This window comes from Rhynchophorus ferrugineus, unplaced genomic scaffold (genome assembly GCF_030347505.1).
Source record: "Rhynchophorus ferrugineus isolate W39M unplaced genomic scaffold, kcgeb_rfMv2 rfM3, whole genome shotgun sequence".
Lineage (NCBI taxonomy): Eukaryota > Metazoa > Arthropoda > Insecta > Coleoptera > Curculionidae > Rhynchophorus > Rhynchophorus ferrugineus.
The window spans coordinates 2,529,985-2,543,517 of record NW_027472582.1 but is presented as its reverse complement, the minus strand read 5'-3'; the positions used below and the strand labels follow the sequence as shown (position 1 = coordinate 2,543,517).

Genomic DNA, 13,533 nt, shown 5'->3' with positions numbered 1-13,533 from the left:
TAATAATATTAATATAGTGTTCTATCATAAAATAGATTTGTTGTTACAGAACAATTCATTTCATATGTTCTGTCTGGAGTAAGAATTGCCCAATTTCATCACTAGGTCGCTCTTAATCCTCACGCATCGATTCCTGCGATGTTCTGTGTTCGACAGCAAAATAAAACAATTAATTTAATGCGTTTCTGGTGCGGTCACTACTAGTGGTAATCCAATCCTTACAGTAATTGGCGGATATCGATCCGAGAAGCCGAGGGCCTCGAGCCGTTTTTTTTTTCGTGGCGAACTGGCCACATTCATTCTCTTTTATTATCGAACCTTAACGTTTTATTTGGAATTATTAATTTTTCGAGTATTTTAAATATAAGGACGAATTGTTTGAAATTAATATAGTTTAAAATAATATTGCCTATATTGGTATTAATAAAAAAAGGTACGCAAAAAAAAACTGAACCAGCATTGTATAGAAATTCGAATATTTACGTTATCTGTAAATCTCTGAAAACGATTCGTATTTTGATAATTTTTTTAGGCTGTTTCTTTTTGTAAACAAAGTTGACCCAAATATTTATAACGCGTCCTAACAGTTCAGTATCAAAGTGGCGGAGATTGGTTTAAGTAGTGTGAATTTTGTTATATTCTTGTGTTGTCCATTTTGAAAAGTTTCTATTAATATGGTGAGTTTTCCGATTTTACTTTTTCCATATACTATTTTTGTTGTATTGCCATATTAGCCGTATTATTCATTTATAATTTAGCATTAATTGTACCTAAATTCACCTATATTTTTTAATTTCTTTCTAATATCTGGTAACACTTTCGAAATTAACTCATCGCTTCATTCTGTGAATTGCCAAAAGTGTTGAGGCAACAAAATATGAACTGAAGAAATATCTGTCGATGTTTCGTCAACTCTTCTGTGTCACCCTTTTGTCACTTCTCCATGAGACTTTTGTAATTTTTTTTGTGCAAACCTTGTTCTGGCAATAACAAACATAACAAAAAATGATTATCCAATTTGGTGCAGTGGTTTTGAAATTATATCAGTACACACATCTTAGGATTCATTCTTTTTATATTTTAAAGTCTCTTTTGTATGGATTCACGGCCTTTGGTCTCTCACCGGGCGAGTGACCAACTAGTAAATCATCCCAGAAGATATCTTTTCTCACCCAACCCCGTTACTGAATGACTGGGATCATTTCCCTTGATGGATTTTTCACTCTTTTCTTTTGGACAATCATAATTATAAACAATCACAAACATAAATTTATGGCCATGCCCCAGCAGGATTCGAAATCACGACTATCCCAGCAGTAGAAGGACCGCCATATCGCCTTGACTATTGCACCAACCAATTGACAAAAAAAGTTATACAAAAGAGCTGAAACAACAATCTATTGAAATTATAATATTTACGTTATCTGCAATACGTTAAAAACGATTTTTTGTATATAGATTTTTTTGGACTTTTTGCTTTTTCTAAAGAAAATTCACCTAAATAGTTAGAGCGGGCTGTAACACTTCAGTCATAAAGATTTTTTCGAGTGGTTTATATATTTTTTTGCACTCCAAAATGTAACTTGAGTAGTTTCGGAGGTAATATGTAAAATTACATATCTATCAAATCATAACATAGCATACTAGTAATTTTAACAAAATTATGATATCTTAATAAAACAAAATTTACTTCTAAATAATAACAAGCTATTTTAATAAATTGTCCGAGATGGGTATAAATACAGCATCTCGTTTAAGATTATCTTACACTGTGAGATCCGCAACATAATTCTCCATCTTCGGGCTTTGGTTGAGGCACATCAACCGATGCCTGACGGACCACATTTTAACGCTGTCTTAGCCACGAAATATGGCCGGGTTAGTTCTCTTCTGCAGGGTAATATTTTTACCATTTTATACAGGCGACAGAGAATTGGTCGGGCGAGAAAAGAAGATCATGATGTTTTAGGGTTATAGTACAAAACGATACATTTTACTCTTGATGCTGTATAAAAAAACGGACACAGACAGCAAAAACTAAAGCAAAATTATGTGTTTGTTAACGCAGAAATAATCGGTTTTATAGGGGGTGGTTTCTGTCTATTACTTTTTGATTATGTTATTGGAAGTCTGTCTACAAGTGTTTTATTCAAATAGTTTGGAATTAAGTTGTTTTATTCGAGTGACTGGGTCGATATAAGTAAGGTTACATACTTATAGTTTATTCAAAACAGCAGGGACAGGGAAGACCTCTCAAAACCTCGCAATGTTACCGCAGCAACTCTGAGTTTTAGTACATTTTGGCTCTGACATATAACGAAATTTTATTATAAATAATAATACATGGAACAAATATGTTATGTATCATGATTTATTTTAATATTATAATAAATCTAATGCATAATTATCGAAGAACTTAAAACTACAGTTAATTATATAGCCACAATAATTATATAGGTTAGAGTTGTTATATTATAATGCGTATGTATTGAACTTTTTTCCACACTAGCATAGGTAGTGTTCTAGGCGCGTTTTCTTATGTAGTGGTATTCCCCGAAGGCCTAATCCACCAAATTAACAATTGTATCTGTGAGTAATGTATTTTACTTTCATTAGAGGGCATATTTATATTTTATGCTTAATTCTTGTTTCTTTCGATGCAATGTATCCTTGTAAAGGCATTATGATATTACTATATTTCTCTTCAGTTTGTCCTGTTACTACCTGTATACATCTTCCTTGATAAAACTACATTTGATCACTGCATTCTCCTTAATGCATTTGTCATATCTAGAAAAGAGTTGCTCACACCCCCACATGCTCATAAAGCTTTTACACTCTATAATACGATTTCCTACAATTAAAGTATATTAATTGTTTGAATTTTTACAATGCTTCCAGACAGTTCTGGTTTATATCCTTCTCGACCTGAATGTTTATTGCAATACCCCATATTAACATATTAACCTAATTGGATTAAATATGCAGTTATAGGGAGGACGAAATAATACTCTGTGGCCATAGCATTCAGTAATCTGATCTACCATGTATCTTTTCTCAGGCTTAATTCTAAAAAAGTAAATTACATAAAATACAATTAAATATTTCATTTATATTTACCGAGTAGCAATTTGAAATAGTTCATTTTTTAACATGATTTCCTCGAAACTTATTTTATGTACTTTACAGCATTCTTTAATTGCAGCCTTTATTCCCCACCAGTCACCAGTGTACTATATATATATATATATATATATATATATATATATATATATATATATATATATATATAAATATATATGGAGCCTAATATTGCCATAACAGCTTGCTCTTTAATGAAATTGAACCATATCTAGTACTCGTCTGAATACCATTACACTGCAATGATAAATACACAGAATTTGAAATTTATTGCATTTGAATATAATATAATAAGCTGCATTCACGTGCTTAGCTGCACCACATGTTTTTAATTCCTCAAAACTTATACATTTATACGTGTATTCGTATATCTTATGATACGAGTACCATTATATGATGCTTATATGACCCATGATATCCCATCCTACATTTTAAATGCAACAGTGGAATGAAAAACCACAAACAGACAATTCTTGCAACAATTTTGTTCAAATTTAAAAAACGTGTAGCTCTTTGATCAAGCTAATATAATAGCATAATATGATACTTATAGGCTCCATGATATCCCATCCTATATTTACATTGTAACGGTGGAATGAAAAATCGCAAACAGACAATGCTCGCAACTGAATTTTCCATTACAGTTGTCACGAAAAATGCCATAATAAAACATTCACGTTTCTCCTTTCATGTATCCATTTCAATTATACCGACGACCAACCATACGCATTTTTTTTGCTTTCTAGCTGCAACAGTTTCGATTTATTAAATCGTTTCGCACAACTGGGAAATTGCAAAAAAAGAATTTGTATTTTTTCGGTGTTGTTCAGCTTTAAACAATGAAAATAAAATCAGAAAGTTAAACTTTAATTTTTCCTTTACGTTTCTATTTTTATGAAATATATTAGGAGAAGTGATAAATTATAAAGGAATTTATTGTTATTATTGTAATATTACTAAGAAATTATTGTATAGGAAGCGAAGATATCTGTTATGCTTTGTAAGCTTGGTTCAATTGTCGCAAGACCTGTATTGCAAACACCTTGTAAAGTACACTGAATATGTCGTTTCAATAGTTAATAAGCACCAGGTCAACTTAATCTGTACTAAGTTGACTTCAAAAACAAGTTGTAATAAAACCGAGAAAAATTTTTTGATTGAAATTTTGGAAATAACACAATTTATTTAAAAAAGTATCGAATAAAACGAAATAATAAAAATATAATAAATATATGTCCAACTATTCTATTTTTATAAAAACATCATATTACACATCATCATTTTTTATAAATAATTATACATAAATATGCTAAAAAATTGATTTATTGTTGAAAGTATATATAAAGAGAGAGATAAACATTGAAAATAGTTTGAAAAAACCTTCTGTTCTTGCAAATGTTTGAGTGATAATAAGTGATTCGGTGGAAAATATCTTAGTTGTATTTGTTTGTTAGTAAGTTAAGTCGGATTAATTATTAGAATTCTTAGTTGTATACTAGTTCGAATAATCGCTCGAATACAATATAGCATACATCACATCAGTAATTCTTTACCGGTCAAAGTTAATCTCGTCAAAACTTTTCTAGTAGTTCTTCCAATATTTTCAAGCCACGATTTTCTATTATGTATTTTAAAAATAAAGCCATTTCGGTTCAATTCTTTTTTAGCTTGTCGCAGGATCCATCGACGTAGATGATAGCAGGGGCATTAAAAATCTATTAGGGGCAACTAAGAACCGACGTTTGGCGTAAACGAGACTTTCTATCCTCCGGTCTGAACTTAATGCCCTCGGAATATAGAAAAAAAAGTACTTTTAACTAAGCTGTTTGATGCAAACAAAGGTGATTCTTTCGAAATTGGTTTCGGAGAACGTTTCAGCGTCGAAATACCCCGTTTTATATTTTAATGGTTCTCTTTCTTTATAAAAGAAACCGTAAAAAAATCAATATCCGTTCAGAAAAATACCAAAATAATAATGTAAAAGCGTTACTTTAAAACTGTTTATGTCAATGCAACTTATATTACCATGCTACTCGTGCTGTTAACATGCAAGGAATAAAATAATAATGTTTTTTTATAAAGTATTTTGCTTGGTATGTTATTTTTAAGTTCCAGTCTCTAAAGGAGAAAAGGGATAACATAAAAAATTTGGATAAAAGCCTTTTGATTTATTGCTGCAGCACTGGCTGACACTGAGTTTTGGCTGTAGAAAAACATTTTTTTATGTTCGTTGTTATAGTAGAATAGATTTGTTGCTTGTTATTTATTCTACATAAAGTAATTAGTGTAAAATAGTGTTTTTATTAAAGTTTAGTTAGTTCGTTAAAATTTCGAATTTACCTTATGCCAAAAGAGAGTATTATTGAAAACGATGTATTATTATTATTTTTATTTATTACATTACTCTTCCGAAGATGGACATTTACTGATATCATATATTTACGAGAAATACCAAGATCATTAAACATTGATGGACATTTTGTACGGAATTTTTGGGCTTAGATATACAAAACTCATTTTTCTATTGCTATAAAGATGTGTTTTTCGAATGTATTTGAATTCTAAGCTAATGATTTATTGTCTCCTTCAAGACATGGGTATTCAATATTATACTGGCTTATGATCAACTACTTGGCAATAAATGTTTATATATTACGTTACGGACTTTTCTGCATAAAATGTTTTGAACAAATAAAAGAAAAACTTCTGTGCAGGTAATTTGTTTATTATTTAATGTGGATTAGTACATCATGTAATATATAGTTTCGATGCCACCTCTCTATAAAATGGGACCAACTGAAACAACAAATTAATATTAACTGCAAATATTTTGATATATGTTTGTTGGGTAGCCAAAAATGTTATTATCAGTAACTGTTACTTAGCATATTATTATTATATTATCAGTTTCTATTTACTTCGAATATTTGAAAAAGGACCATGTAATTCGTGTATGTTTTTGGAACAATAATTATAATGGAATTCTCTGAATAAATATGCGATTTAGTACATATATAGAATCAGTATTGATAGGCACATAGATTGCAACCGCGCATAGATAGATGAAGACACATAGATATGCATAATACAAACATTCCAACTACACTATAAGCATAAGTATTGTGTTTCTTTTATCCGAAAACTTGTTGAAATTTACTTAAAACGCTACAATACCTTTTGATCTCAGATCGCTCATCCAATATGCCATCCAATCCACATATGAAATTAAACTCATGAAAGTTTGTTAAAGAGATCCAAACCAAACAAATACGTTGGCTAGAATATGCTTATCACTATATTGTTATGGGAATTGTAAAACAGTTATTGGTAAATATTACCTGGGATGAACACTCTCACATAAAGAAGAAAAAAGTGATTTTTTCACGAAGACAAAATGCCAATGAAAATAATGATGAATTAATTTGTTCTCTATCCACCATATTATCCAGATTTAGCTTCTTTTATGAACAATGAAAACATAATTCGGGGAAGGAAGATAACCTCAAATGAAGAAGCTATGACTGCTAAAGTTTGAATGAAGCTGAAACCCATTAACAACACTATCACCATGAGGGAATAATAAATAACTATGGCCAAAGACTAACAAACTCGATAAAATAAACAGGTTTAACTATATAATAGTTTTTTTTCCTGTATGAGTCTAATTTATTAAGGAAATTAAACATTTCTTACCACATCTGTTATGGCAACAGCCGCAAGGGCTCACCAAGAGTTTCTGAGTTGGTAGACATGTTTTGATACATAACAGACACTGAATAGGAGGATCAGGACAGTTTGCCGTTGTTGTAGTACTCGAAGAAACTAAACAGCCGCTAGTACAAAGAAGAGCAACAAGAAACAAATATCTATGCATGTTTCTAGTAATAGCAGGAAATAAGAGATTTCAGTTAGAAGTTGCTGCTATATGTATATGCGCTTCCTATTTATATTAGTCGGGTATTATGACGCTCAACATAATGTATGGGTATTCAAAAAACTGATAAATATTATCTTACAATAAATGTTAGAATTAGCATAGCAGTAAGCTGACGCATATTTTTATATATTCATTGATATATAGAATTTTTTTATCAAAAATACTTGTTAGTTGTAATCAGTTTATTTTTTGAACTGTCATTGTTTCGTTTATTCAAAGAAATTAATATTTTTTTAGCAATAACATGTCTATTTTTTATTTCATCATAAGATTAACAGTTTCGATGGGTTAGTACATAACCCTGCCGAATTAGGTGATGACCAAAGGTTGATGAGAAGTAAATTTTCGATATTTCTGAGGATTGGATTTATACGTTGTTCAATAAGTTCGTAGCAATGAAATGAATATTCTGGAAAGGCAATTGAATGAAGGAATTTATAATAATTATAAAAATGGTTTCAGTTTACTCTCAATTTCTCTCTTAATAAATAATCTGTCTTAATAATTGAAATTGACATTTTCCACGGAACCGAAAATATCGAAAAGGTTGTCATATATAACTAGTGGCTTTTTGTGAGCTAATTTTTTTTGTTAAATATTTCTCATATCATTCTAGATCAAATCCTTTATATATTTTTTACCTTTAGAAAAACCAAAATATACCTACTTTCCACTACTGATAACACATTCAAAATAAAATGTTTTATTTTAGTTTTGAACAAACATGTTAAAACTTACTGAACGATATACGATATACATTTCTGTCTGTTCATATAGGATCGATTCTATTTCTTTCTAATGAACTTACTGCACTCTTAGATGCCAAAATGTAACCTTTTCATTGTATTATATTTGACAATCTAATAATCTACTCAAAAATGCTCTTTCACCTTTTCTCGTCTTATATTTCAAGAAGTAATACAAGTTCAATATATTGTGGGATTAACGTAATAACAACGGTCATCTAAAAAACAATTGGATGAATAGGTATAAAAATAGTGATCTTAAAAATCTAATAATAATAATTCTAGAATAATAGTAACTAATTTGGGGAAGAATACGGAATATTTCTGGAAGTTATTTTCTTTCTTTATCCCTAAATGTGCAATATTTACTCATGCATTTTTCAACATACTCCTAGCTATATTTTTGAATTATAGGACATGTATACTTAATATTAAAATACAATTGGTAAAAATTAAAGTAAAATTTAAATTAGGTATATTATATGTGTTTTTGTAATTGGGGACTTCAAAAGACTTGTGTTATTGTAGTTTTCATTTTAATTTTTTCCTTTAGAAAAGTAATAATAGCTGACTAAAGTCCACACTGACGTTAATTTCAAGCATTTAACAAAGTTGTAAAGGAGTAAATCATGTGTTTCATAATGAATAACGAAAAAAAAACTGTTATTAATTCAGTTATTGTTTTTTTTTAATAAAATAATCATCTGACATATATAACTCTACTATATATTAACGTATCGAATACGTCTATATGGGGCGAGAAACCCATTATAAATTGGCGCCCTTTGAGTCGGAAAACGTGCAGGCTGCTCCAAGAGACGAATGGGAGGATACACCATTGGCGAGACTGGAGGATATAATGGATAGATTGGTCTTAAGTGCATTGCTGGTGCCACTGTTTCCATAGAATCAGAATCGTCTTCATCAGGCAACTGATCGGGTGACATTGGATCTAGTTCCATATCTTCTATATCATCGTCCTCATCATCATTATCGCAGTCGACTTCGTAATGTGGTTGCTTTTTCCTGACAGATTTCTTAAATTCATCAGTATTTTCAGACTTTCCATATGTTGCCTTGGTATGAGGTTCCGAAGATTTTTGATACTCGGTTGGTTTTTTCTCAGATATTTTTTGTCTCAAATACTTTATCATTAGAGATGACAATTCCTCGTTAGTTGGATTATTCTCTTGAGAGTCGTCCCTCTTATCGACATCTGCAAAAAGATGGTAACTTAATGGCACAATTAAAATTAAACAAATTTAAACAATATACTTTATTTGTTATATTTGTTTTGAAACTTTTTTATGAATGTCACTGAATTATTGCGGTATTATTGTCAAATCCAACATTTGTTTGATGCACCTGATAATCTGTATTATACTAAAGAGATTTAGAGATCCAATAATTACTGCTATGAAAATAGAGCATTCAATTACTCATGAACGTATTCCAACTTGGATTTTCTGAATTTTAAACAAATTAGCAGTAATATTCCGAAGTTATTGATCTTTGCAACAATGTTGAGTTGCAGCTTTGGTTTACAGATCACGAGTATTAAGAATACATTTTGGTACATACTGAGACTTAGGCTAGCTTAGATTCTGACTAACCTAGTAATTTTAAAATAGTAATCTATTTTAACTGAATTAATATACATTTCTCATATGACATACTTTAGTGTATTTAAAATATGAGTGTAGAAATACACACCGTTAATTAAATATACTTTTACAGATCTATTTTGCTTCTTCTTTTTGCATATCATGTGTTAATAAAATCTATTTTGGACAGTTTTTCATAGTTGTTACAGAACTTCTGAGTTCACATTGTTTTGTAATACTTATAAATAAATAATAAAAGATTATAATAAAAATTGTATATATTCACCTGCTTTCAAAGTTCTTGCGCTGAAAAGAGGTAACAATATTGTAAACATAAACAACTGTAGAATATTCATGGTTTTCTTGTACGTTGAAGCACACGGTTCGAATGCAAAATAAATGTGTTTTAGAATTTAATTGTTGGGAAAATAGTTTAGTACACATGACTAATCGGCATATTTAATATTCAGAAACATAAAAAAAATTTAATGTTTTAAACGGATTTAATTTAAAAGCACGCCATTTATTAATAGGATTTTCATGCTATATTACCTTTTAATGGAAACAAATTCGTTCGAGACTATTAAGATTGTTTGTATAGAAACGAAATATAATTAGTGAGAAATTGAACTGCATTTTGTATGGCAGATATTTTATGTTACAGATAAATATTAGTATTAATCATAGTATGTGGTTTTTCACAAATGTTACTGTAAAAGTGTTTTGTTGTTTCGAATTATTAAAATTGTTTAGTTTAAGGTGAAATTAAAGAATAATACAGTTGATAGTATATGATTTGGGGTTAGGGAAAGATGACGAAATAATGAATAGTATGAGAATATGGAGTAGAGTATCTTAAAAGTAAAATAAAAACCAGAAGTGATCCAGTAAAGCGTCAAATAGTTCATGAGATGTTAAGTGTAATCGCTCATTCTTTTAGCAAAGACCAGTGGTGTCTATCAATTGTAAAATATAATAGGAAAGTACGATGATATACTTTTTGAAGATTAAATTAACCAATTTTAATCATAACCATCAACGTCTTGAGTACATTAATGTAATCCTAAGTCTGTCTGCTGAAATTGAAGATTTTTCGTCTAAATTGATAATAAACAATGAAACCCATTTTCTTCTCAGCGGCCACGTCTATCAACAGAACAGTCTATTTTGGGGAACACAGAATGCTCAATTAATTCATGAAACATCATTGCATCTACTAAAAACAACCGTATGGTGTGGTATTCATGCTGGAAACATCATAGGTCCCCGTTTTTTTTGAAAATGACCAAGGTGTTGCAGTTACTGCCGAACGGTACCAAGATATGATATTCTTGTGCCTGAAAACATCTTAAAGACAATATTCGTCACGTAATTGAATTCAGCCTCAGATGTCGCAGAATGTCATGAAAAATGCCTTAAAATGAGCCGAAAGTGGCATAGCGAATCGTTGTTACCATTTAGCCGATATCATTTTTCAGTCATAATGGAAAGAAAAATGTAAAGACCCAATAAAGTTTTTATGAAAACTAAATTGACTCATCTTTGTTTTGAGCAAAGTTATAGACAATCGAAATGGTAGCGGGAATTATGCTCTACCCGTTAAAGTAGTCAAATCAAAAAATTATCAAAAAGTGTTTTACTACCAATGGTTTTTTATATGAATTACTATTATATACCACTTATTAATTTAACTATTATTATGGATTCATACGACTTATTTAAAATAAATTATCCTAAAAATAGGATCCTCGGCTACAACCAAAATTTCAATCTAGTATAGTGTAGTGTAGTTTTATCTAATTCTCTCTCTAAATTCTTTTATCGTAATGTATTTTTAAGTTTCTCCCATTTGTCCAGGTAACAACACTCATTATTCAAAGGTATGATATGCATATAATTGATTTTTTTATTCCTTTCATGTAAAAGGGCAACTAGCAGTGCAATTAGCAAGCTATGTTCCTTAACAAATACGGAGTCATTGATCAGTCAAAGAGAATTGGAGAATATTTACAGAATATGATCAACTATCATAGATCATATTGTGCGATTTTTTCTTTAATTACATCTTACTGTTATATTGTACTTGCATTAATATACAAGCAAGACCAGTAGAGGATTTATACATCAGTAGGCATTTACCAAATTAATATAAAACTAATCTATTTAAACTAAACTTAGGAATAACACGTATATACCGTATAAGTTCATGAGATTTGGTTCGTTTCAATCTTATCTGATTTCTTGGGTGTTGTCCAGTGATTTAGCAACTTTATTTTATGTTTTAAGGCGAAACCTTGGATAATTTCGTATATATTGTGCAAATACGGTACATTTGTAGATTAGGTCAATATATAAAAGAATCATTGTATATGGTTGGTGAAATTATAGTTAAAATGAATAATGTATCTATATATATTCTAATTACCTGAAGTTTTGGTACCCTGCAATGGTGTTTGTAAGTGATATGTCTCAAATGTTGCATGTTACTATCAAACTGAATGTTGCATAAGTGTTGCTTAAGTGTCTTTCTTAGTCTTAGTATTTTTGAGATCTAAAAAAGGCAATAGTTGCTGGGTGTAAGATATAGATAGTAATGTGGATTAATGCAACGTGATGAATTGTCTTGGTAAAACGGCACATTTGTCTTTTATGTCTTTTATGTTTTTATGTTTTATTTTTTCTTGGCTCTTACACTATTTCTTCAACAATAGATCCCAATATGAATTATTTGTATGTTAATAGTATCCAGAAATTTTATTACTCTATCTATCATCTATCACAATATTTGATCAACTGGTTTGTTGACTAATATTATTTAAATCAATGTGTATTCTTCAAGCCAATTACAATTAAATGTTACAGAAGAATTTAGAATAAGGATGACTATAGTTCACCAGAATTATATAAAAATTCCTCCACAAAATCTTATTTTATACCATGTCATTAAAAGTTTTTTATCAAGTCTTTTTAATGGTAAGCTGTAAACATATATTTGATTCGTTGTTTTTTATAATTTGTTATGTTATGTATATATATATATATATATATATATATATATATATATATATATATATATATATATATATATATATATATATATATATATATATATATATATATATATATACGCTTTGGACTGTCTGAGCAAGTATGTTATATGAGACACAACATTTTAACCTCTTGTCTAATTGTCGCCCAATATAATTTTAAAGAAATACTGCTGAATGTGTTTAGGAAAATGTTTAGACTGTTACGCAAAAGGCAGTAAATTCATTGGTCAATTTGATTCTTCAATGGTTTCAACGTTTTAAAATTGGCAATTTCAAAGCTGCTATCGTTTCTACCTATGTGGATGAAGAAAGCAAAAACTAAACATGGGCTAAACAACGAAGGTAAGCTGTTACCAACCTTATATTTCGTATATTTGTTTACTTGAAAATAATTTAGTTATTAGACGAAAGTTTAGCAGGATTAGTTTATATTTATTTGAGCATTGTAACATATGATCAAACATGCAAAATTAACAATCAGGTGCAGGTGGTGGTGCACAGAGTGGGTTCTTGACCAGGCTACCGATCAGTTCAACGCATTGTATGAGATTGCATTGCGGCTTACTTTCAACTATTACTTTTTCGATGATCGATTTGGGATGCTTCGGTATTATAGAATCTGAAAATCAAAACGGTATTTAATGAGCAGTAAGATTCGTACGGTTGTTGGTACTTACGATGCTCTTTGTGATGCTCATGATGTTCTACATGGTGTTTTTCGTGGTGTTTGTGTGCTAATTTACGAATAAGATATCTTACTAAATTTTATAAAACACACTAGTTCAAATAAAGATTGACATCAAGAAACATTACATCGATCATGACTTGTATCAGCATTTATTAAAAGATGAAAATACTTACGTTTATGATAATGTTCGCCAGAGTGCTCTTTCTTGTGAGCGAATACTGCGACAGTTATTGCAAGAAGCAAGAGGATCAGTTTAAAAACATGCATGGTTCAGAGAGTTTTAGTAACTGACTCCCAATTCGCGAATAACCATGAGCTTAAATATGCAATCTTGGCGTCAATATTGTGGTAAATAAATGACCCATTT

At 30.0% G+C, this 13,533-nt stretch overlaps 2 protein-coding genes and 2 long non-coding RNA genes across 8 annotated transcripts in view; 1 reads left to right on the top strand and 3 right to left on the bottom strand.

Moving 5' to 3' along the window:
- The window catches only part of Syt7 (Synaptotagmin 7), an 870,553-nt gene that overhangs the window by 76,060 nt on the left and 780,960 nt on the right, over nt 1-13,533 (top strand). The gene's annotated exons all lie outside the window — the stretch shown is intronic.
- LOC143194163 (uncharacterized) lies at nt 5,846-7,058 on the bottom strand. The gene is made up of 2 exons (XR_013005201.1): nt 6,835-7,058; nt 5,846-5,937 (listed from the first exon to the last, which is right to left on the bottom strand). It is a non-coding gene; the product is annotated as an uncharacterized LOC143194163 (long non-coding RNA).
- LOC143192713 (uncharacterized) lies at nt 8,459-9,872 on the bottom strand. The gene is made up of 2 exons (XM_076398209.1): nt 9,715-9,872; nt 8,459-9,040 (listed from the first exon to the last, which is right to left on the bottom strand). Exons 1-2 carry the CDS (start codon nt 9,782-9,784, stop codon nt 8,547-8,549), a joined length of 564 nt encoding a protein of 187 aa, XP_076254324.1. The 5' UTR covers nt 9,785-9,872; the 3' UTR covers nt 8,459-8,546.
- On the bottom strand, nt 12,890-13,499 carry LOC143193196 (uncharacterized). Of its 2 annotated transcripts, XR_013004961.1 has the most exons (3): nt 13,340-13,499; nt 13,156-13,212; nt 12,890-13,097 (listed from the first exon to the last, which is right to left on the bottom strand). It is a non-coding gene; the product is annotated as an uncharacterized LOC143193196 (long non-coding RNA). The 2 variants fall into 2 exon arrangements; XR_013004962.1 differs by lacking the exon at nt 13,156-13,212.

Excerpts from the sequence above, each read along its gene's own strand:
- LOC143192713 (XM_076398209.1), bottom strand. The coding sequence starts at position 9,784 with ATGAATATTCTACAGTTGTTTATGTTTACAATATTGTTACCTCTTTTC. Across the intron at positions 9,041-9,714 it reads CGCAAGAACTTTGAAAGCAG|ATGTCGATAAGAGGGACGAC; the intron begins GTGAATATATAC and ends ATCTTTTTGCAG.